At 29.4% G+C, this 24,937-nt stretch overlaps 1 protein-coding gene across 1 annotated transcript; it reads left to right on the top strand.

Moving 5' to 3' along the window:
- Nucleotides 1-5,953: 5,953 nt before the first annotated feature.
- LOC148300950 (very long chain fatty acid elongase 7-like) lies at nt 5,954-21,202 on the top strand. The gene is made up of 6 exons (XM_088274058.1): nt 5,954-6,147; nt 16,122-16,209; nt 16,830-17,020; nt 18,510-18,596; nt 19,659-19,958; nt 20,862-21,202. Exons 2-6 carry the CDS (start codon nt 16,152-16,154, stop codon nt 21,141-21,143), a joined length of 918 nt encoding a protein of 305 aa, XP_088130184.1. The 5' UTR covers nt 5,954-6,147; nt 16,122-16,151; the 3' UTR covers nt 21,144-21,202.
- Nucleotides 21,203-24,937: the final 3,735 nt, after the last annotated feature.

Below are 24,937 nucleotides of genomic sequence, written 5' to 3'. Positions count from 1 at the left end.
TCTGCTGTATTATTTTACTTTTTTCCTAGGAGACTTCTCAGTATCAATGCATCAAATTAGAAACATAAAGTTTACCACTCTATACACTCACGCACACGCACATACGCACACACACACCCACACACATCCACCCACACCCACACACCCACACATACACACACACTCAAACACACATACACACACACACAAACACACACATGTATAAATATAACAATTCATTTATTTAAAAAAATTATATATATATATATATATATATATATATATATATATATATATATATATATATATATATATATATATATATATATATATATATATATATATATATATATATATATATGTGTATATATTTATTTATATATGTATATATATATATATATATATATATATATATATATATATATATATATATATATATATATATTTATATATAGTATATATATAAATATATATATATATATTATATATATATATATATATATATATATATATATATATATATATATATATATATATATATATATATATATATATATATACGTTTACTGTTTAGATTTTGGACTTGCTCCCTTCTGGATGGTAATCAGATATTTCGTCATATCTTGGTCATCCATTTTACCTTACGGTTCAGCTAATAACACGTGGACTGTTGCGTGTAATTCAGCCATACCTACCTGTACAAGCAAGAATGTAGGAACGTCAATTTTGTTAGAAAGTTTCACTGGCATTGAAATCATACTTTAGGAATGTCCACCGATGGCTTCTGGCTAAAGATAATCAAATACCATTCATAAATATACACACACACACATATATATATATTTATATATATATATAAATATATATATATATATATATATATATATATATATATGTATATATATATATATATATATATATATATATATATATATATATATATATATATATATATATATATATATATAAATATATTTAAATATAAATATATATATATATATATATATATATATATACATTTATAAATATATATATATATATATATATATATATATATATATATATATATATATATATATATATATATATATATATATATATATATATATATATATATATATATATATATATATATATATATATATATATATATATATATATATATATATATATATATATATATATATATATATTTATATATATATATACATATATTTATTTATAACACATATGTAAAAACTATCTGTGAACAAAATATGAATGATAAACAATTTTTCTTCTTTTTGTGCCACTTTATCTAATTGACAATCATCGTGCTAATTTTTAATTTGTCTGCAGCTGCTCTTAGATGCGACTGCCACAGTGGAACCACTTTTTAAAGTTTTTAATCTAAAGCATAAGTTTTTTCCCTATGCTGCTTTGAACTTCCTATTTGCCTCGAAATATAATAAAGTATCACTTCATATTTCCCTCCCCTCATAAAATGGCCAAAGCTTTCCATTCTTCATAGTGTCTTTGACTTCTTTCTTTTTCTATACACGTTTCCTTTAATAAGATCGTATAACAAACTACAGGGCTCGTAATTTGCATTGATTTATGTAAGGACCTCACAACTCAACTAACCTCTCTGCTAGCACTCAAGTAAAAGGTTAATATATATGTATGTACATTATATCAAAATCAACATGAGCTTTTACGACACAGCCAATTTTTGCATGTGTATGGTAAATTTTACTAGGCATAAAATATTAACAGCTTTTGTATTTATAGTCGAAAAAAAAAGTTTTTGTAACATTTAAATTTATATCAGTCAAGTTCATCCAAAAGATAGTTTGGTTAGTAATTCGCAACTTGTATTACATAGAGTTCTGGGAGTCCAGTTAAGAATGTAGAAATTCTACTAAATTTTGAATCGTGCATAATAAAAATAGGACAGTTTCAACAATAATAGGACATTATCTAGACCCATATAAAAGTAATAGTTCCAAAAATGGTTAACGGTTTGAAAACGACACAGCTTTTAAAACAAGTTGGGAACCACAAGTCGTACTTCAGTCTTTTAAAACGTACTGGACTTTGAGATCTTTGCAATAAGTTCAAAGAGTATTTTCTAAATTGCTACGCAAATTTGTTTCTTTCGTATGTCGTAATTAAGAGTGATAATTAGATATTTATTTAAGGCTTAGTTTTTAAATAAAGTGCAAATATGTATAAAGATTTTTTCCGGATGATGTATGTAAGAAGACAATAACAAATAGACTGAAATTATAAAATTTGTGGAAATTGAAATCATGTCAACAAATTATGAAGATCCTCCATTCACAAATGTTGGAATTCATAAAAATTTTAAAAATTTGTAAATAAATAAAGCCCCTGTTTATGACATTTTTACAGCAAACATATGCTTGTATATGTTAATAAATAAAACCAAAAGAAAAGTATAATGCTTGTTAAAGATTAAAATAATTTTCAAGAAGATGGAATATAACTGTGATAGTCGTAATTCCAAAATGAATGATATGATTGATGTAAGCTCTTATTGTCCTATTACACTATTATATTAGTGATTGTGAACTTGGTTCTGACGAGATCTGCCGACGAATTGTCAGCAGTGGTCGTCCTGGTAAAAGAGAAAAGGTTGATTGGTTGGAAAAGACGATACAAATGAATATTTGGTAGTGAATTAGTGGATGCTTAAGCTAAAAAGCAACTTTGAAAAATACAACACCGGAGTGTTATAGATTTCTCCTTAGTTCTATGAAATTGATACGAAAGAAAATTTTACACGTGTGTAAGGTGATCACTTAAACCAGCCTAAGACGGTCGTCAGCTATAAATGCCCAGAATTCCATATTCTTCTTCACCGTTGATGAGATGTCAAAAAAATAATACGTAAGAAAATGTTAAATATTTGGAATAGTCGATATATATAGAAGCAGAACAGGGAACAATTACGAGAATTTTCTTCCCGATTAAATAAAAATGTTTGAATTTTCAGAAGAAATATAATTTTAATGTAAATGATTATGGAGCATTTCCAAAATACATGACAAGACGAATAAGATGAATAAATAAGCTATGTGACGAATCTATGGAAAATAAGATATTGAATCCATTGTGTCTATTGAATTGTTGTATCTTTTATATTGTTTTTTATGTAGATCAACCTTATTAACTAATTGTGAACTACACGCATCTACTATCATTTTAAGACGCATAAACTAAAAATGCTATAAATCCTTGTACATTATTATGCCTACAGGTAAGGAGAATTTTCTATAAGACAACTAATAAGTATTTGAATAAAATAATTATTCAATATTAAATTTGGGAAAATACGAAAGAGCGGGTATATATATGTATGTGTGTATATATATATATATATATATATATATATATATATATATATATATATATATATATATATATATATATATATATATATATATATATATATATATATATATATATATATATATATATATATATATATATATATATATATATATATATATATATATATATATATATATATATATATATATATATATATTATATATATATATATATATATTTATATATTTATATATATATATATAAATATATATATATATATATATATATATATATATATATATATATATATATATATATATATATATATATATATATATACATATATATAAAGTAAAAAGTGTTTCCCTTAAGAAGATTGATTTTTTTAAAATATTAGTTCACAAATTTTTCTTAGTACTACTTTAATTGAGTTCATAATTTTTTTGTATGCTTTTCTCCACCGAATAATTCAATGTTACTTCAAATGCTATTTAACTATTTACGTATAATAACTTTTTCAGTAACAGACCATTTATTTTCAGATTATTTCTTTAAAAACAAAACATAAACTTTAGATATTTGAAATCTATGGTGTATGAGCTCCTTTTGCGAAATTCCGCCTTTAAATAAGATTCGTTTTCACAAAATTGATACCAGGAATCGTTTTTTAAATGTTATCCTATATGACATTTCAATATTAAATACCGAAAATCTAAAATAAGGTCGATATATTTTTTTGCCAAAATGCGGAAAATATACGCAGTAACCCCGTTCCCAACAGGTGAGATACATTTATACAGTAAAACTGAATGCAACACACAGCTGACTTATGTGTAGTAAAACGGAACGCGGTTTTAACCCCGCACTGGTCACGCACCAAAATGCCAAGCGAGTGATTTGCTTTTTAATAACAAAATAAAATTTTCATTCATTTGGTGTTATTTTTTATTGAATTTTTGAAAAAAGTATTTTGTCCTTATAAAATTAAAACAACGGAAATTATTTTTTACTCTCTATTTTTTTACATTATGAACAAAAAAGCGATTTTTCTTGCTGCGTTTTTCCGAATTGTTAGGCCGCGTATTTTTTTCTGTTATTATTTCATGCATAATTAACACTTCTTCTTATCTACATTTAGGATCACATTTGAGCGTTTATCGTTAGATATTTTGGACTGGAAAACCATCAAGTTTAACTATGAACGCTGGAATGTGCTAATGAATTAGTAATGCGAAAATGATATAGTTATCGTTTAATTTATCTTCAATCGCTTAAAATACCTACATATGCATCAACTTGACATAAGGACTTCCATGAAATAAAAAATATATAATTTCATTTATTTATACCTAATTTAGGAGATTATAACTTAAACAAGGATTATAAAAATAAAACAAAAATTTAGGTTAATATAAATAAATAAAAATATAAACTACGTTTAAGGAAAAAATATTGTACTTATTTAATTTTAAAAACCTTTCTTGCACCTTCTTAGAAAGTCAGTACACGAAATATACTAACCGAAATGTATTTTAAGTACATATAAACGCAAGTTGAACGTCAACTTAGATTTCTAAAAATTTTGATTGAAAATTGCATATACAATAATCCGCACGACCAATTCAGGGTTAGTTAAATTAAGTCTCTGAAGTCAATATTCTCTTAGTCAATGGATGAAGATTTACAGTCAAACCAGTACGAAAATGGTCACCCGTTTTAATGTTTTAATAATTTTTTTTAATAAGTAACTATTATTTTGCTTCTTTTTTATCAGCATCTTTCTATTATCTGTGGTATTCAAACTTATTGTTTCTAAAATTAAAAGTTTAAATCTGAAAGTATAACTTTCAAACATCGAGTAAATTTCATTCATGCACATTTTAGATTATTTTTAAAGTTCAATTATTCTAATATTCAAATATTGATATTTTATTTTTAAAAACACGTTTAAAGTTTACAGTAATACATTATACCGTAAGCGGTATATATTAGTCATATATAAATAAAACTACTGTTACTAGACTCTGCTTATTTAAAATACAGTTAACAAATTATGCTTATTTAAAATACAGTATACAAGATCATTCTTAAAAGTAAATACTTATTTATATGTGCGTGTTTTTTAATGATATCAAATGGGTCGTAAGACTACGTGTGAGTACCAAAGCAGTACCGTAAAAAATTAAACAGTGTTTTACTGTATTGGACTGTTTATTATTTTTGTAATGAATTAAAGGAACTTCTTATAAATTGAACAAATGATATGTTCTTGTTACGTGTTTCCGGAAACAAAACATTTACACATAAGAGAAAATAAAATTAACAAATTAAAAGAGTTCACTTAATTATTTTTCGGGATGATAGTTGTAATGGAGATATTAGGATAAGCGAGCAAGAGGAAGCGGATGGTCTGCAAAAAGAAAAGTCTTAAAAATAATAACCAACATTAACACTGCCTTAGAAAATGGTACAAATAGTGCTTGACATCAGAGACAACGACTCTCAGCATTGCACAAGACGACGTTGAAGAAGAAGAAGAAGATGAAGAAGAATAATATTAAGTTGTAGAGTAGTTACGTGTGCAAGACGTGTGCGTTGACTGTACTCGTATGCGATAGGTACTCGAGCTGGTAAGCGGGCAAGGTTGCCGCGTGTATCAGTGGGCTGGAAGTCGCTGGCAATTTCTCCATAAGTTCAACCAGTCTTTAGTTAACATCCACCGGCCGAATTGACGCCTTGGGTACTAAGACGATCTGCTCGCTAATGAAAGTCGCTAACTTGTTTTTCGGCGCCGTGAATCGTAGTTTGATACTTTGTTTAATCTTTAATCTGGTAAGCTTTTGGAGTTTTTTTTTTATTGTTTTAATTTATAATTATGTTACTGGAGTGAAACATTTTAATGAAATTAACTGTTAATTTTATTTTCGTTCGTTAAATATTTTATTTTATTTGCATATAAATATTTTGTGTAAAAAAGAGGGGGTTTCCGTTATATGTGAGGATGAGTTCGGTTCTATATTCGTATTTCATGAGTTCGGTAATTTATCTGGTATTGTGTTAATTTATTTATTTTAAATAAGCGCATATTTTCTTGTTAAATCTTATACTCTATATTAAGGAGTTAAAAAAAAATCGATTCTTTTTATCAATCGTTTAAATGTTTATAATTTAGGTTATAGGTAACTCTTATGTATCCATTTCCCATTTGAATATACTCATAGTCACGAAATGAGGCGGCATATATTATATGTATATAGATACGTATACATATATTAACAATTGATAACTTTAAAAAGATAAGTATATGCATCATGTAATCAGCTAAAATCCTTAAATTAATAAAAAAAAATATTTTAGGCTTTTTTAATGCTTTTTTGTCAGGAAAATTAAGTAGTTTATTGCATATTTTCGGGATAATATATTTTAATTAAGCATATTATTATAACGATAAATATCAAGTGCCATTATTAAAAAGAAAGCGACGTTTTATTAAATTGTCTCTAAAATTTTAAACCCAATTTACATAAGACTTAAATATATCATTAGCGAAATGATTAATTTATTACTTTCTTATCCGAATTTTGAATATTTTTAAGCATATTTTTATATGTGTATTACTTATTTCTATTATCGATTCTGCTAAAGATTTGGTATTGAGTTTTTTCATGATCGATATCGGGATACAATATTTTATTTTGTGCATATATTGCAATACTGTCTCTAATATTTTCCATACTGTTTTTATCTGGGTATCATGTTTAAAGAATGCAATACCTGAATTTTTTTATATCTATCCGTAATGAAAAATGAAAAGGAAAGAATGTGTTGAATATGCAATACATCAAAATATTCGCACATATGCTAACATGAAGATTTTTTGACATCTCCACAAAGATGAAGAAGAATATGGAAGTCTGGGCATTAACGGGGCCTACGGCCGTCATAGGCTGGTTTAAGTGATCAGTTTACACACTTTTTACATTTACCAATTCTACCCGTGATTGACAACCACACTACTCAAATTCTTGGATGTTCAATATATGATCCAATTTCCAAACATTGTGCTTGAATTACTAGAATTTCACTAGAGACATCTATTGGTGATATGAACAGAAGCTTTTTATTGAGCTCCGAATCCTGGTTTATGAGAAACGCTAGAAAAGATCCTTATCATTTTTTTTTATTTTAGCTTATAATTTGACCAGTTAATTTATTTATAACATTTTGAGTGCGTCAAAAATACTTGTTTACAAATCTGGATTACTTTCAATTAGGAGTTATTTTTATCTATTATTATTATTATTACATATTTATATATTTTTATTTTACTTAAATTTAATTTTTTAATTATTTTTAAATGAAAATAATATTTAAAAACACTCCTTATTGGATATAATTCAGATTTGTAAACAACAATTTGGACAGACTCAAAATGTTTTAACAGTTAAGGCATTTTACGTCGCTCTTTTCGGAATCATTTTTGCGATGTTATATAAAAAGACATTACTGAACATGTAAATATAAAATAAAATACAATACATAAGCAAGGAAAAGTAGACTTTATGAAACACAGATTGCAATTTTTTTTTCATACAATTAATTGATTTTACAACATTTTGAGTGTGTCCAAACACTTGTTCACAAAATCTGGATTATCTCCAATTACAGGAGTTATTTTCATATTATTTTTTGACATCTCATCAAAGATGAAGAAGAATATGGAAGTCTGGGCATTTACGGGGCTTACGACCGTCATAGGCTGGTTTAAGTGATCACTTTACACACGTGTAACATTCACCAATTCTACCCATTATTGACAACCACACTACTCAAATTTAATAGTGAAGTTCTAGTGATTCATGAACAAGGTTTCTAAATTGGTTCATATATATAGAACTTTTAAGAATTTGAGTAGTCTGGTTGTCAATAATGGGTAGAATTGGTGAATGTTACACGTGTGTAAAGTGATCACTTAAACCAGCCTATGACGGTCGTAAGCCCCGTAAATGCCCAGACTTCCATATTCTTCTTCATCTTTTCATTGATTTTGTTAATAAATTACCACTGTGTCATAAAAATAACGTTCGTTGACCCATATTTATTTCGTCAATCACTAAGAAAAGCTTATTATTGTAATGATTATAGTAATTTAAATTAATTAAAATTAATTTAAATTTTTACAAACACTTTGTTTTCACCACTTTTTTAAGTTCTTTTTTAATTACAGATGGATGCAATATAATTTTTTAATCAATATAACATAATTATGGTTGATATTTCTATTACATTAATCTTCAATAAATAATTATCATTATTTGATTTTTATTGAAGAAAAATAACATTAAGAAATCCCTTTAAATTAAACTGTTATATATTTAATGTTATAACAATTAGATAAAAAAGTATATTTTGGTATATTTCTTTAAATGTTTTAAAATAGCAATAGGAACGATTATTTGATCCATGTAAAACTCAATTAGTTACACCGGTTTATTCAAAAGTGCAACATTAATAATTGAAAATCGAAACGTATCTAACACCAACTACTCAATTAAAATTATTGATTTTCACGCTGAAATGTTAAAAAAAAAATTAAATTCTCATAATTATAGAATACTTTTTTGTGCGCCTCCGTTGTGTAATGGTTAGCACGCTTTGCTACCGTACTGGTGATCCCGGGTTCGATTCCGGGGAGGGATATTTCACTCTAATATTTATTCAATATTACCCTGGACTGATACGTGAAGCGGAGGGCTGATCACCTATCCTTCATGTGTTATATTTATATTTAAAAAAACGTAAATAGAGAGAAGAAAAGGGTTATAGAGCACGTATTTGTACCTAATTTTCAATAATAACTGATAATGAATTCTTTTTCTAAAGATCTATCCACACTAAATGGTCCACAGGGTTCAGCATCATTCGATGCAATGTTAATTTGATCCTTTTTAATTGTTGACAGAATCAACGAACTAGTAAACGTGTTAAAATATTATATTAATGTAATAACAAATACAGGAGTGGATAGCCCGCCTAGCTACCACGCTAGAGGTCTTTAGCTCCTAAAAGCGGCTTTAAGAAATAGTATTGATTTTTCACTCTAAATATCACTCCGAACGTTACGCAAAGCGCAGGACTGATAACCTTGCATTCAAGTAATTGGTGGTCGAGATGATGCAATGTAATGCCCTATGCATCATTAAACGCTAGTGAGATATCGATCCCGGAACCTCGAAAAAGGCAGCTAAACACGCTAAGAATGCAAGGCGTGCAGACTGAAATGGAATAATAACATTGTACGTACGTAAATAAAATTAATAATTGCTCCTCACAATATTAATGTATTCACAACGATCGCATGGTTCAAGATCAAATAATATGTAGGCACTTAAGTTTTATGTTCGATGTTATTTAATAATCTTAACTGTCTCGAAAAATCGTGCATAATAATATCGTATTATGTCCTAGACACGCGTGTGACTCAATAAGTGATGGGGAAATTGATGTTACGAAATATTGGAAAGCTTTGAGGCCCTCCACAGTACACAGTGCACGGTGCGGAGTCATCAGAATGCAACTGACGTCTCATTCCTAACTGATTCTGACCGCTGATACTTTACAAGGCCGACACTTACAAAATAGTGAATGAAAGCGAATGTTTTCAATCAACGTATTATAATACAATTATATTCCTGCATACGCGTAAATAATACCGAGTGTTTAATCTATTCGTAATATAGTGGAACCTCAGGATACGAATTTTATTCGCCCTGTAAAGGCGGAATCAGCCTAGCAGCTTGAAGTCGTTGGGGTCAACACACATGCAGACCAAGATGTGTAATCATTAGTGTTTATTAAAAAAAAAAACATAGTAGACAGCTGCAAATTACTTGCATAATAGGATTTTTATATGCTGCAGAATGCACACTTCCGGCAGTTTGAAGCAGTTATGTGGTTCCGGGCTAAAACCATTCGTAACTCGCTTCTTAGGAAACACGAATTAATTTTTCTCATACGGAAGAAATACGGACTAATCCATTCCGGAGACCAGAAAATGACCAGGGCTTTATGATACAAATCCTGTACAAACTTATGAAAGTTTATTATTTTTAATAAAAGGGAACATTTTAAAAGCAGTCTGCAGCGGCCTGGAGAGTCTAGCTAGAGCGTTATATGAACCAACCCAAAAAAGCAAATGCGTAAAAATCTCCCATCCATTTGACATTTGTAGTTAAGGGATTGTATTTCAACGGTGTTTACTCAGCATTCATCCTTCGTTTGCCAATTTCATATTTAGCTTCTCTACATAAGTATTGCGACTTGCATACCGTTTTTTGTGTTTGAAAACATTTTGCCTATTATTTAAAATATTGTAATTTAGCGTTCGGCAGAAGGCGAGGATTTCTTGTGAAAATTTACTACTTAATGTGAATTTTAACTAATGTTTGTAAAAATATTTGCCCTAGTAGTATTGTATTAGAAAATCATGATAAGATTTCTGTTTTATCACCACTTTATGAAAGAAAAAAAAAGTCATTTAAATTTATTACAAGTTACTACTGAAGATTACCTAGAAAGTAGTGCATTACCATTGCATTCATTTAAAGTCAAAAAGGTTTACATTATTTTTATTACACGTCAATTGGGCTCTATAGATACAACATGGAAGTGAAAACTTTTGCTTGAGAGCGAAGTGAAAATTTAAATTGTGTAAAGCACAAACTTTTATTTTTGATAAAGCAAGAAATTTATAATATGTTTGGAATAAATATATTTATATATATATATATATTTATATATATATATATATATATATATATATATATATATATATATATATATATATATATATATATATATATATATATATATATATCTACTATTGTAAAATCGATTTCAAACAAATTTCAATCAATTTTAGTTTCTTGAAATCATACGAAAAGATAACTGAAATTAAATGAGATCCTAAATTATCGTAAAAGTAGGAACGTAGTTACAAAAATTATCATAATCTTAGGTGAGCGAAAAAAGAAATTCACACCACGAAATTTTAAAATTTAAAAATTTATTCATTCAATATAAAAGATACGAAACAAAATTATGTATTTTGTAAAAAAAAGGTGTCGGTGGATGTAGAGAGTAAAAAATGTCGAGTTCCCAAAGTGATAGGTTATGATAATATGAACTGCTGCTTCCTCGGCCTTTGTTGGTGAGTAGCAAGCATACATAACAGGCCCCATACACCCTCGAATATGTTGGGCAAGGATATTGATAAGCAATGTTTGTAATTTGCTTGAAGGGTTGTAGGTACTATTAGTACTATTGAGTCATGCATTGTGGGTCGTATTGTTGTGGGTAGGTAGCCGAGAAGTTCAACCATCAACTAAGATTGATTAGACTGCTTGGCTCAAATGATGCATTCTAATTCGCAGACAATGTCGATACACTTATGGCGAAGTAAACTGCTTGCAATGTGGGTTTGGTGTATTCGTGTTGGGGCTCAAGTTTTTAGGGACGATCTAAAAACATTGTCTAATGAGCTTACACCTCATGGTTTAAAGATGAGGTTTAAAGTATTAGGTTGTGGTCCCGTGGTTAGTGTCGCGGACTCTTAAGTCAGAGTTTCTCGGTTAGAACCCACTCTACCACAATTTGATACCTATTTCTAATAATGAGCCGCTTAGGCTCACAGAAATAGTATGAAATTCAAATATTTATGTAAATAATAAACATAAATATTTCTCTTTTAAAAAAAAAAAATATAATATTAAAATTATGGTTTAGTACACCACTCTCATTCCTTTCGACGACTAATAATGTACTTATCACAAAAGCATTTCAAGATTTACATTATTTGTGTAATGCAATATAATTTCCTTTTAGATTTATATCAGTCGAGAGATCTATACTAGACGGTCTTTCATTTAGTCGAATTATTTCGTAAATTCAAAAATTTAATAGATTCTCTATCTTTAAAATGAGAACAGTATCTTTAATCTTATTAATCGCCATACTTAGTGGATTTGCTACAAGTAATAGTTCATTAGACGGTTTAATGAGAAATTATCTTGAATTTTTATATAAAACGCAACTTCGAAGTAAAAACTTAATTATAATTTTGTGTTCTTCTGAAGATATTCCACAAAGCCTTCCATATTCCAAAAATACTTTATATACCGTGGACTATTTCACAAAACGAGACAAACCAACATACGTTTTTCGAATGGCTTATTTTCTTAAACTTTACAATGTGGTCAATAAGCAAAACGAAATATTAAAAAATACTGATATTATACTTATGTTTGATTTCTTCACACACAACCAAACAAAGATTATAATCCCTCAAATATTCATAAGCTTTGATCAAACAATTATGATATTTGGGGCACTGCCGAAGAACGTGTATTTTGGAGTAAATTCTAATACTATATTCTTGACTGAGGGAAAAACTCATGTTCATTTAAAAATCTTTACAACCCTAAAATGTGGCGAGTTAAAAGTTACGAGTGAATATTTTTTCCCCGTAAATAACACAGGACAAGCTCTTACGATACCAAAAAAGGAGTTATCATCAAGATGCCAAGTTAACCTTATCATCATTCTCTACAGTGAATTGAGTGCCAATTGGAAGGAACAAGCTGTGTTCATGCAAGCTCATTATGTAAACAAGATGTTTCAAATTCTTAGTGATCTACTGAACTTTGACCTCATAATTTCCTCGTTTTCTTCATACAATAATACAAAGAGATATTCTTTTGTAGTAAGAAAATCCAAAATTTTTAAGATTGATTTCACTGACGATACTTTGAAATTCATTTTTAATAATGATCACTGGCAAAATGGAAAAGCATTTCAGATTCAGCCATTAACTTCTGGTACTGCTAAGTTCTTGACGACTGAAAGTATTGTTTGGCTTGTTGTCAACCAAAATGAATTAGTTCTTAATTGGTGGAATTTAGTAGTAACATCACTAACAACAAGTATAATTGTAATATTTGTGCTCATTATATCGATCGGTTTAAAGGTTATCGAGAATATGAGGTCCTTTGATTTGTCGATGTATTTTCTGTTAATTTGGTCGATTTTAATCGGAGTATCTGTTCCTCGGCAGCCGAAAACAGCTTTCCTTAGGTTATTCTTTATATCGTGGAGCATTTCCTCTTCGGTACTAATGCTTTGCTATTACTACAGAGTTCTCGATAAACTCACTACACCGTGGCAAAATTATTTGGAATCCCAAAGTCAATTAACCGAGTCCAAAATACCATTGTACGTATTTTCAAAAGATTACGGAGATATAGCTTTTGGTAACATCAATAATTTTAGGTCGAGAAAAATTAAATACGTTCCCTTCTTCGGGTATTTAGGTAACGAAAGCGTAAAACTCTTAAATAATGTAACATTTGTAAGATATTTGCAAAATATTATAGAAAGTGGTGAGGAAAGCGCAATTTTACTGGACAAAAGTTTAGCCTTGCAAGTTTTGAGTCATTATCCAACCGTTAAATATTACTTCTTACCTAAAGTGGTTTCAACCTACCCTGTCAATTTATATCCGCTGATAATGACTAATATAACGAAAAATATCATCAATAAGATAACCAATCTTGAAGAATCCGGTCTGCTTCAAAAAATGATAGTTGACTTCTCTAGAAAGGACGAAAGCTTATCTCTGATGATAGAAGATATGACCAGGAAAACATTTGTTAGTGTTTATATTGTCATGGCATCTCTATACACCCTAGCTTTCTTTGTGTTTATTTCAGAAATTATTTTCAAAAGATATGTTGAACATTGTTTCTTACACATGATAATGATTTGAACTTAAAGGGTGTCGAATGATATATAAAAATTGTTCTTTTGGAGAATCTTTTTGTGTTATATTCAGCAAAAAAATATCTATCACCAAAAAAATAAGGACCTCAGAGATTTGAATATCTGGACCTAATTTTACGAAGTTAACCACATATGTATGTAAGCAGATGAAATTCGACTAGATTTTTTTATTATATTGAGCAAGCTTCTTATTTCACTGTACAATGGTGTTTACCATTACGGCTGTTTACGAATTATTCTCTTCGTAAATTGACTCATTCTTTAAATAATTTTTAACCTTGTTTTATTTTAACCTTAATTGTATCATATATAATAAAAAGGAAATTTTGAACATAAACAAATATTTATTTGGTTTTTAAGGCAATCCAATACTTAATAATTTTACCAATATTGCACTAACATAACTACTTTTTTGGTGTATCTAATGGTTTATATATATGGTATGGTATAAATACCATTAAATACACCAAATATATATATTTATATTATATATATATATATATATATATATATATATATATATATATATATATATATATATATATATATATATATATATATATATATATATATGTATGTTTGTACGAGTATATATGAAAACGTGTTTGTGTTTGTGTGTGTGTGTGTGTGTGTGTGTGTGTGTGTGCGTGTGTGTGTGTGTGTGTGTGTGTGTGTGTGTGTGTGTGTGTGTGTGTGTGTGTGTGTATCTGCCCTTTATGCGATATATGAAATTATAATTCACATGTGTATTTATCTTAAAGTGTGCACGTTGTAATTACTTATAAGATAAACCTTAAATAATGTGTGAATATTTTTAATTCAATAAATTAAAAATTGAATGAAAGTTATTTTAATTAATGAACTGTTTCCCTTTTTCGTATCCACTACTGCATAAGACACCTGATATACAAGAAATGTAAAATAAAATAAACATAAATAATCACGTTAATACACACATTTTTAATCAAAAATTCGCAAATTTCTGTCAGAGAGGGTTTTTTATTGTTGACTAACTCGTTCTATTTACAGTAATAATAATAAAACCTTAAAACGTTAAAGACACTTTTGAGAAAAAAACTAACGATGACAATAATGAGCACTTAGGTGTTTGTTTATGACATGCGTGTACACTTGACCAATCAATAAGGTGTTTTTCAATAGAACATTATACCCGTTACTATAAAAATGGAATAACGAAGAACTGATAGTGTAATATGTTTATGTTATTTAAGAAGACTCCAAACTATTGGATATAATGTCTAATTAAATTAATCGAGTGAGTGGTTTTTGCGACAAAAGCCTTCATTTTAGTTATTCTTAAAGCAAAAAGGGGAGCTTAATGCTAAATGCTTGTACGGTTTGTGGATCAGACATAATAAAAAAATATGTTCACTTTGTATGATTTGTAATAAAAAATTGGATTAGGTGTTTGGCGAACTTTTCGTAAAATATTACCCCAAGGATGCTTATTAAAACGTAGATAATGATATGATAATGATTATGCTACAATTAATGAAAACAGTATATGAAAAAGCTAAAAAATATCTAAAATAAGTATTGGATTAATACTAACTCTCACCCCACAGTAAAACTATAACTAATTTAATTCAATTCCAAATAAACAATGAAACATTACAAAATGCCAATTTTTAACATTAAAATACACAATAATTATTGTAAGGAAAATAATTACCCTGAAATTAACAAAAGTAGACAATATAAACTATTTAGGTATGCAAATAGACAAAAACTTAAAATGGGATTTCCAAACTGTAAATATTATTAAAAACTGAAAAAACTTATTTGCATCTTTGAAACCATACTTAACACCCTAAATGCAAAATAATTTTTAAAAATATAGCACGCTTTCTGTCAGTCTATTCTACAGTATGGGACTCGAATATCGATTAAACAAGAACAATTTAATAATACTCACCTTCATAAGAATAATTGTTGAACTGTGTTTTCAGGATTCATAGAATTTGGTGACAGAACTCAAAATGACATCATTCTTCAGTTCCATCAGTGAAAATTATAAAGAATGGCTAACAGGACAAAGTAAGTGATGAATCAACAACAAAAAATGGAAATAAAGTAATGAGAGATTTACTGCGCAAGTTAATGTCACAATTTCACAAAAACCAAACAGAGTTTACTTCTTGGTTATTCCCAACCTTCTAAATTAGAAGATAAATATCTTCACCTATTATTTTAATTGTATCACTGATGATGATAAAAGTAAATTGCCTTTGCAGCTTCAGAAAGCATTATTTAAAAATGGCATTTGATAACTAAAAAAAATTGTATTCGTTAAAAAAAAACTTTTTTTCAAATTATTTTTTTGTCTGTTTTCTTCTTTAAATTTATTTTGGATAATAGGTGATAGGTGTAAATTTTTTCATCCAATTTTGAATATTTTCTTAAGTACATATTTGAGCATTTCACGTTTGTGTTATCTACACCAAAATAACGAAGGTTTTTTGTTTGTTTAAACTACCATACAAAAGTTAATTGTTAGAGGTTAAAGAAATATGCTTTTCACTGTTTTTTTGTAGCTACACACAATGCAACTTTTTAAACAATTTTTATAAAAATGCATTTTTTATTATAAAGCTAGACATTACCTATGCATGCCCCTTTATTAACATGTAATATTTGATACATGAACCTTTTTTTAGGTCCGGAAGTAGACAAATGGATCCTTATGGACAGTCCAGTAAATGTGGTTATGATACTGATAGCTTATTTAGCTTTTGTATTAAAGATAGGGCCGGCGATAATGAAGAAGCGTCCTGCGATGGAGTTGAGACGATCGATGATTTTTTATAACGGCGCTCAAGTCCTTTTTTCAGCAATGCTAGTATGGATGGTAAGTTTACAAATTGCTTCAATATTTATTATGTTTATCGCTACGAATATCTATTACAAAATTGTTTATTCAGAAAATCTTTTTTATTTTTATTTTCTAAACTAACTAGTTAAACATGACGCCGCTTCCCTGCAAGGGCAGGAAGATAGAAAAGAATACCAAACCAATCTGTCTTTGTAAACAATCTTCACCTCTTCCACATTCATGTATCTCCTCATTCATACCCGCCGATTATTCCGATTTCTGACCTGACCTCTTTCAAGTATTTGAAATACTCGATCACGAATACACATTCTAATTAGTAAAAATAATAATAATAAATAACTATAATCTCTACAACTTAAAACTTGGAACACGTATATATCACATGACTTGTCAAACATCTCGCGACTTCTAGTGTCAAATTAATAATAATTTCAGTACATGTCACACACTCATGTGAAACATTCCTTGCAGGACTAGCTCATATGGACTGTATTTTTTAGTATTGAAAGATATTTACATGACCCAAATTTAAGAAGAATACATTGTGGATAATAGTTAAACACAAAGCGTATAACGTAATTACTTACACCAGCACATAGCAGATCGTGAGCCTGAATAATGACTTGATTCCTCTATTACATGAGCAAAGAGCGTTATTTTGGTTTTTGATTAAAGTAATATTTATTTTTTATTTTCCTACACTGGTTTGCAATGCGTAAGACTGAATTTCTTGTTTTAACCTAAGTTTTAATTAAGAAAACTAAATACTTAAAATGGTGTCCCATGAACCATTAGATTGGATAAAGGAAAACGAGAAATTAGAATAATGTTTTTAAAACAATGGAAATATGTGTAATCTCGGGAAATAAATTAAATAATTTTTATCATCCTTCATTATTTAGTCTTATCGTTAACTTTGAACGAGTAATTAATAAGAAAAATGCATTTTCAAAAGATAATGCATAATGAGACACAAGGCATTCACCCGGAATTCCTCATACGTAGTAATCAAACAAATGGAGTGTGCTTAGATTTAATTTTTCCCGCTGTCGAAAAATTTACTCTTGACCACCTCTGAAGCTGTGAATGTTGGATTGATATTGTCATTTATATGTCATATTATTTTTTGACATCTCAACAAAAATGAAGAAGAATATGGAAGTCTGGGTATTTACGGGGCTTACGACAGGCTGGTTTAAGTGATCATTTTACGCACGTGTAACATTCACTAATTCTACCCATGATTGGTGAATGTTACACGTGTGTAAAGTGATCACTTAAACCAGCCTATGACGGTCGTAATCCCCGTAAATACCCAGACTTCCATATTCTTCTTCATCTATGCTGAGATGTCAAAAAATAATATGATAAAATGACTCCTATAATTAAAGATACTCCAGATTTGTGAACAAGTATTTGGACACACTCAAAATATAGTCATTTATGTGATATTCCTATAGATTAGAAGAGGTTGATTAATTTTTTTGTTGTGGTCATTTTTCAGTCATTACGAGTCGATATTCCAATGAATTCTTTATTCTCTACATCGTGCAACCAGAAAATAGTTCACACACCAAGAAATAGACAACTGGTAAGAATAATTAGAAAATATTTTTGCTCATTTATGTTTTTTTATAAATTTTTATACATTTATGCACTTAATTACCAATGTATTTAATAACTAACTTACTTATCTGAAACGACAAAAACCCTTCAAGAAAAAAAGGGTTCTTGGCGTAAAAAATACGATATAATATGTCCATAATGTTAAATTTTCTCTTGTCTACTAGAAATATAATTTCCATGGTAAGTCATTTTCAAAACATTAAAGTATCATTTGACTATTTTTAAAATCAGTCAAAATGCAACATTGATTGATACAAGAGTGTTGAAATCTTATAAAAAGCTAACGGAGAATCATTATTATTTTAATGTGCTTAAACTTTTTTTGATATTCAGTAAATATTAAGAGAAAATTTAATTGATATGAATGATAGTCCAAAAATATATTTCTTTATCCGAATTACTTTAGTCATTTGGAAAATATTGTTTAGCATTAATGAGTTCGCTAATATGCTAACCTTTTGTACACAAATAGATATATGTAAATAAACATATGAATATTGTTGTAACAATGATGGTATGTAGGTTTTTTTTGCGTACTGCATACTAGGTTGTATAACGCTACATAGTATAAATGAAAATAACTTTTATGACCAAATGGATCTCTAAATTTGAATTTTTTATAATGAAAGAAAATTGCTGACTCAGATGCCTTGAAGATTTGTCAGTTACTTTAAATAATTGACCTCAATAAAAAATGTACATCGTATGAAATTTAATGAAATAATATGGATTATGAGGTAAAGTAAAATGTCCAAAATTTCATACAATTTATTTTGATCAACAATAAGTGAAAATGAATATGACGTTTAAGTTAAAAAATGAACCTTTTAGTGGACAACAAATAAATTTACTGATAATTTAAGGATAGCATATGCCTGCAAAATCTAGAGTTTTATTATTAGACACACTTGGTTACTGAATTCAAAACGTGTATATTCATATAATCATTTATATTTTTAATTAAAGTTTTTTTTTCATTTAAAAAATAGTATGTTTAGTCATTATTTACATGAAAACGTTTGTCCAGCTCGCTGAAGGAGCGTGGTGGTACCACTTCGCCAAGGTGACTGAACTTTTAGACACTGTCTTCTTCGTCTTGAGGAAAAGGAACCGACAGATCACGTTCCTGCACGTCTACCACCACTCTATGACCATGTTCTTCTCTTGGCTCTTCCTGAAGTACACACCGGGAGAACAGGGAGCCATCATCGGCCTCTTGAACTCCTCGGTCCATGTCATGATGTATGCCTACTACATGATAGCAGCCATGGGACCAGCGTACCAGAAGTACATTTGGTGGAAGAAATACATGACGGTTATACAACTGGTAAATATTTTTATTAATATCGCCTCCGTAGTGTAGTATTCAGCACTCTCTTCCACCGTACTGGAGGTTCCTGGTTCAATTCCCAAGGGGGGTTTGAATAAATAAAAGTGATTTTTCACTCCAATATTTATTCAATATTACTCTGGATTGGTACCTGAAGCGGAAGGCTGATCACCTTTCCTTTTTGTATTAAAGATCAAGATAACACTGCGTTTATATGATGCAGTGCCCTATATACGATCGGGTGCGAATGAGGGTTTGAAGAAGAAAAATAAATATTTTATCATAAAAAAATCCCATCACCAAATTTCGTCAAGCAAACCGTGTCCTACAAAAATACAGTAGACAAAAACAAGACATTCAACAGTCTCAATTCATTGGAATGGATCGTAAATAAATTTCTCCGTTGATCCAAATTTACAGTGTTATTATTTATTTTTAGTTACATTTATTTAGCTCTTTCTATTGGGACATAAACAATCGATGTATTTTCTTAAATAACCGCTTTAACACAAGGTAATATAATAGTTGGTTGCCTTAATTTCAATATAATCCAATTTTCTGTATACAAATACTTTATTGGATTTTTTTGTTCCACATTTTTTGTTTGTTCATAAGTACACGTGTTCCATCGGTCGATGATAAAGGTAACATGGTGATAAGAAGTCCGGATGGAAGATTAGTAAGTAATAAAGTGCTGCTGATTTTTTGTTGTTTTGAGTAATTTCATTAACGAAAACGACTCATCTTCCAACCAACAAATATCGCTGAATATACACATGGAATATTGATGGTGTTTAAGGTTCTATTTCAGTTTGCTTTCGTTGATAGTCGACCGATGCAACACCCTATATATTGTATTATAAACGGATCGAACTCAACATATACTATTTTGTTTTGCAGGTGCAGTTTTGTTTGATCATTGGTTACATGACTTTACTCTCTATATCCAACTGTGGCCATACTAAATTCGTCACCTACTTTTTCTTACTCAGTACCGCCATATTCTTCTACATGTTCCTCGATTTCTACCGGAAAGCTTACATCAAAAGTACAAAGTTACCCAAGAATAATGTCACCCTCAGTAAAAACCCGGTTGACTTGGCGGATAAAGAGGCTTATTCAAGAATATCAAAAGACGCGGAAATTTTGACGAAAGCTGAAAAGATGCAGAAAATGGAATAAATCTTCGCAAATCATAGGGAAAATATTTAAATTTAACTATTAATACTGTATTTATAAATAAAACTATTTTTAAGAATAATATATTTTGTACATTTTTTATTATTATATTATTTTTTTTTGCTGAGTGTCGTGACCATTTTCTATCCTAATCTTTAAAATATTTTGTATAGTTGTCCTCCACCTCTCCTGAAATACTGTACTGAAATAATGAACTTGTGGCAGCCATGATTTGGTCAGTCCACCTAGCGCTACCTTTGACCCCTCCCATGACCATTAACTTTTCAATACTCTTTTCGTTTCTTCTGGCGATGTGTCCGAAAAAGTAAAGGTCTCAAACAGACAGAGGAATGTCTGTCATCTATATTTAGCTATTATAATATGGAGTGGACATGTGGGGCGAGAGAAAGCATATGTGGCAAATGTGACCGGGAGAACATAACGAGGACGGTCGAAAAAGACTTGGCATGATCAGATCAATCAGGATCTGAAATCTGGCGGTGTCAAAAGTCTGCGTAATCGGGAGGGATGACTTGGTGTATGGATGTGAAGGAAGCGAGGGGTGTATGTCAGGACAGAAGAGTGTGGCTTTGCATCCTCTTTGCCTCATCCCCTGAGGGGAAACGGCGTGATGGTAGTAGTAGTAGTAGTAAGACGGATATATTTGTCCTTCTCGCGAACCAGCGAATTCTGAGCATACCTCTCCAACACCACATCTAAAAACAAAATTTATTGCCTTTCACAGGCGTATTTTTTATTAATATTTTTTTTTACTCTAAATTTGTTTAATCCCACGCACAGGTCGCATAATAATTTCAAAGTCATCCAACCAAATGAGTTTATTTGAGGAAAATATAATCAAAATATGGATTAAATTATAATAAGATACAGTAATATGTAAATTAATTAACTTGTTCTCTGAATCGCAAAGTGAATATGACAAAAAACTATTTTAAACAACACCAAAAAAATGTTCTTAATATTATTCATATTCAAAGCATTTTCTTTGTGGTTGGTCATATTTAATTTAATATTTTTTACAAAAATGTTAGTAACATTAGTATAAAACTACTCATCGGTGAGTGGTTACATACTAATATTACTAACATTTATGTAAAAAATATAAAAGTAACAACAAAAACCCTTTCATCGCGTCATTCTTTCTGTTCTATTGTGTCTCAGGCCAGCTACGCGAGAGTCTGACGAATATGGAATTTGACTTCTTTTTCTTCTTATTCTTCTTTTAGGACTAGGTCCTGTCATTCTCCGGTCCGCTCCTGGGAGGTGGAAGACCAGCTATCCCTCATCGTTTAGGTGGTCTTCCTGGGGGTCTGATCCCGCTTATGCTTATGTTGTCCGCTTCTATCCTCACCACTCGATCTGAACTTGCTCTTCCCACATGATTTCTCCATGGAATTAGACGAATATGAAAACAGTTTATTCATCATTAATATTATTCCCTGGTTTACTTTGTGAAAGCTTTCTCTTTCTAACCTCTGACGTGAAAATACCGGTGATGACTAGTAAAAATAGTCTTCGATCGGCAAATTTGTGTATTACTTTGTGGCAGAGGTTATCTTTGATGAGATGTCAAAAAATAATATCTATACGGTTGACTTTATAATCCTGACATCTTGGAGCCCATTGAATTATATGTACCGGAGAACTACGTTAGAGCCAGGCAACACACACTATTTCTTCTTCCTGAGTGCAGAACCAATTTACCATCGGTAAGGCCTGCGGGGAGGATGATTTGCCTGCTGGACAGCCTACCAAGAGAGGTAGATTTGTTCCATCTCAGTACGCCTAGATTTAGGCAATTCCTCTCGGATTGGATAACATAACATTTATTGGTGATTTCGTTTTGTCTTTTGATTTTCCTTTTTTTTCGGTACGTCTCCTTATTCTTTGTATGAAGGTGGACATAATGATTGGCTTTGCTGTCTTGTACATATGGATTTAAGGATTTTAATAAATAAGTACAAATGTCTAGCAAATGAATAAAATTATAATGGTTTTTGTAACTATATGAAACAAATATATGAATATTGTCCGCCTCCGTAGTGTATTGGTCAGCACGCTACCGTACTGGAGGTACCGGTTTCGATTCTCAGGGGAGGGGGTCAAATAAATAAAAGTAATTTTTTCCCTCTGAATTTATTCAATATTACCCTGGACTAGGTACCTGAAGCGGAGGATTGACCACCTTTCCTTCATTTGTTACCGATCAAGATAATACTGCGTTCATTTGATGCAGTGCCCTATGAACCATCGGATGCGGATAAAGATTTGAAAGAATAATATGAAATGAATAAGTAAATAAAACAAATAAATAATTGAAATTTGTGAAGTACTACCTAGCGGATTTATCTCGAAGTTTTCTAGAAGTCCTCCTAATAAATAAAATGAAAATTTTATCAAGTATTCTTCAGCATTATATGCTTTAAAAATAGGTAAAAGTTTTTTTTATTAAAAAAAGATAATAAATATCAATGCTATCGCTAATAAACAAGAGCATTGATATTATTACAATCGTTATTATTTTCTAAATAAATTATGTACTCTAGTGTTATTCAACATAGATGTCACTAATATAAAGTTTTATTTTTGAAAATTGGATGGGATCCATGTATTTCATGAATTAAAAATACTATCCAATTGGTGTCGTATGTTGATGGAGGTTCAGTTCTGAATTTAACAGATTGTAAATGATTCACATTTCGCTAGATGTCGCATAAATACACTTGCATATAAATAGTGTAACTCACAAGTATGTATAAAACTATGCAAGCATGCAACTGTAATCTTTTTGTATAATTCGGTGTTTATATTCATTTTGCGCTAATACAAAATATTTATGAAATAATCATCATAATAATTATCAATGTTGAGTTAATAAATAAAACTATTTTAATATTTTTTTTCTCTTCATCGTGGTAGGTTGTTTGTACAGATTGTATTTTTTTTAACCTTTCAGCAGTTTCATTATCATACTTTCATCGTGTTGGAGTAACAAATTGTAGTTTTTGACTGTGTATTTTATATTTTGTTGTGGAATTTAAATTATTTTGGAGAAATTAAATTAGATTTTTCCGGTAAACTGAAATATGAAATATGAATACCAATATGAAAACTTCACTGAAACCCAACCGAGCTGAAATCTTGATCGTTCCTTAAGGCTATGTTCGCGATAATATAATTCATTAAGACCCTAAATACGATAAACAGCATCTTAATTTTCGTTAAACCCAGGTAACATTATACGCCATTGATTTTTTTTCTTCTTAAAACGCCGTTTTTGTATTGAAACAATAAGTTTTTCTTTGTAAAAAATATATGGATTTGAAAAGAAAAGAGTTATTAAAAGGTACGGACTTGGATATTTTTTTTCAATATACATTAAAACAAAAAATAATACAATGACGTAAACTAGCATTGCCGAACAATTAATGAATTCTGTAATTCCAAGTATGGCCTTTACTTATATTGACATGGCCAAATGTGGTACCATTTTAATTTGCATTTTGGTCGTTCAGGAATCGTTCGCTGTCGAATTTTTATCTGGTCTGACGTTTACGTAGTTGATGAAAGGTTAGATAAATCCTTTTTATTGTATATGTGTGGGTTCAAAAGTTGACAATACCTCCCATTGTGTTAATGTTAAAATTGAATTTGGAATGGGTTTCAATTATTTGTTATACATTTTTAATATATTTATTTTTTTGTATTTGTATTGTACAATAATACCGGCAACATTTACAATACCATACCGGTAACTTTATATTACGAAAAGAGGG

This window comes from Brachycentrus maculatus, unplaced genomic scaffold, assembly GCF_059751285.1.
Source record: "Brachycentrus maculatus isolate JH-2025_06_01 unplaced genomic scaffold, ASM5975128v1 h1tg000632l, whole genome shotgun sequence".
In the NCBI taxonomy this organism is placed as follows: Eukaryota; Metazoa; Arthropoda; class Insecta; order Trichoptera; family Brachycentridae; genus Brachycentrus; species Brachycentrus maculatus.
The sequence above is the reverse complement of the archived record's forward strand: the minus strand, read 5'-3'. Positions and strand labels throughout refer to the sequence as shown.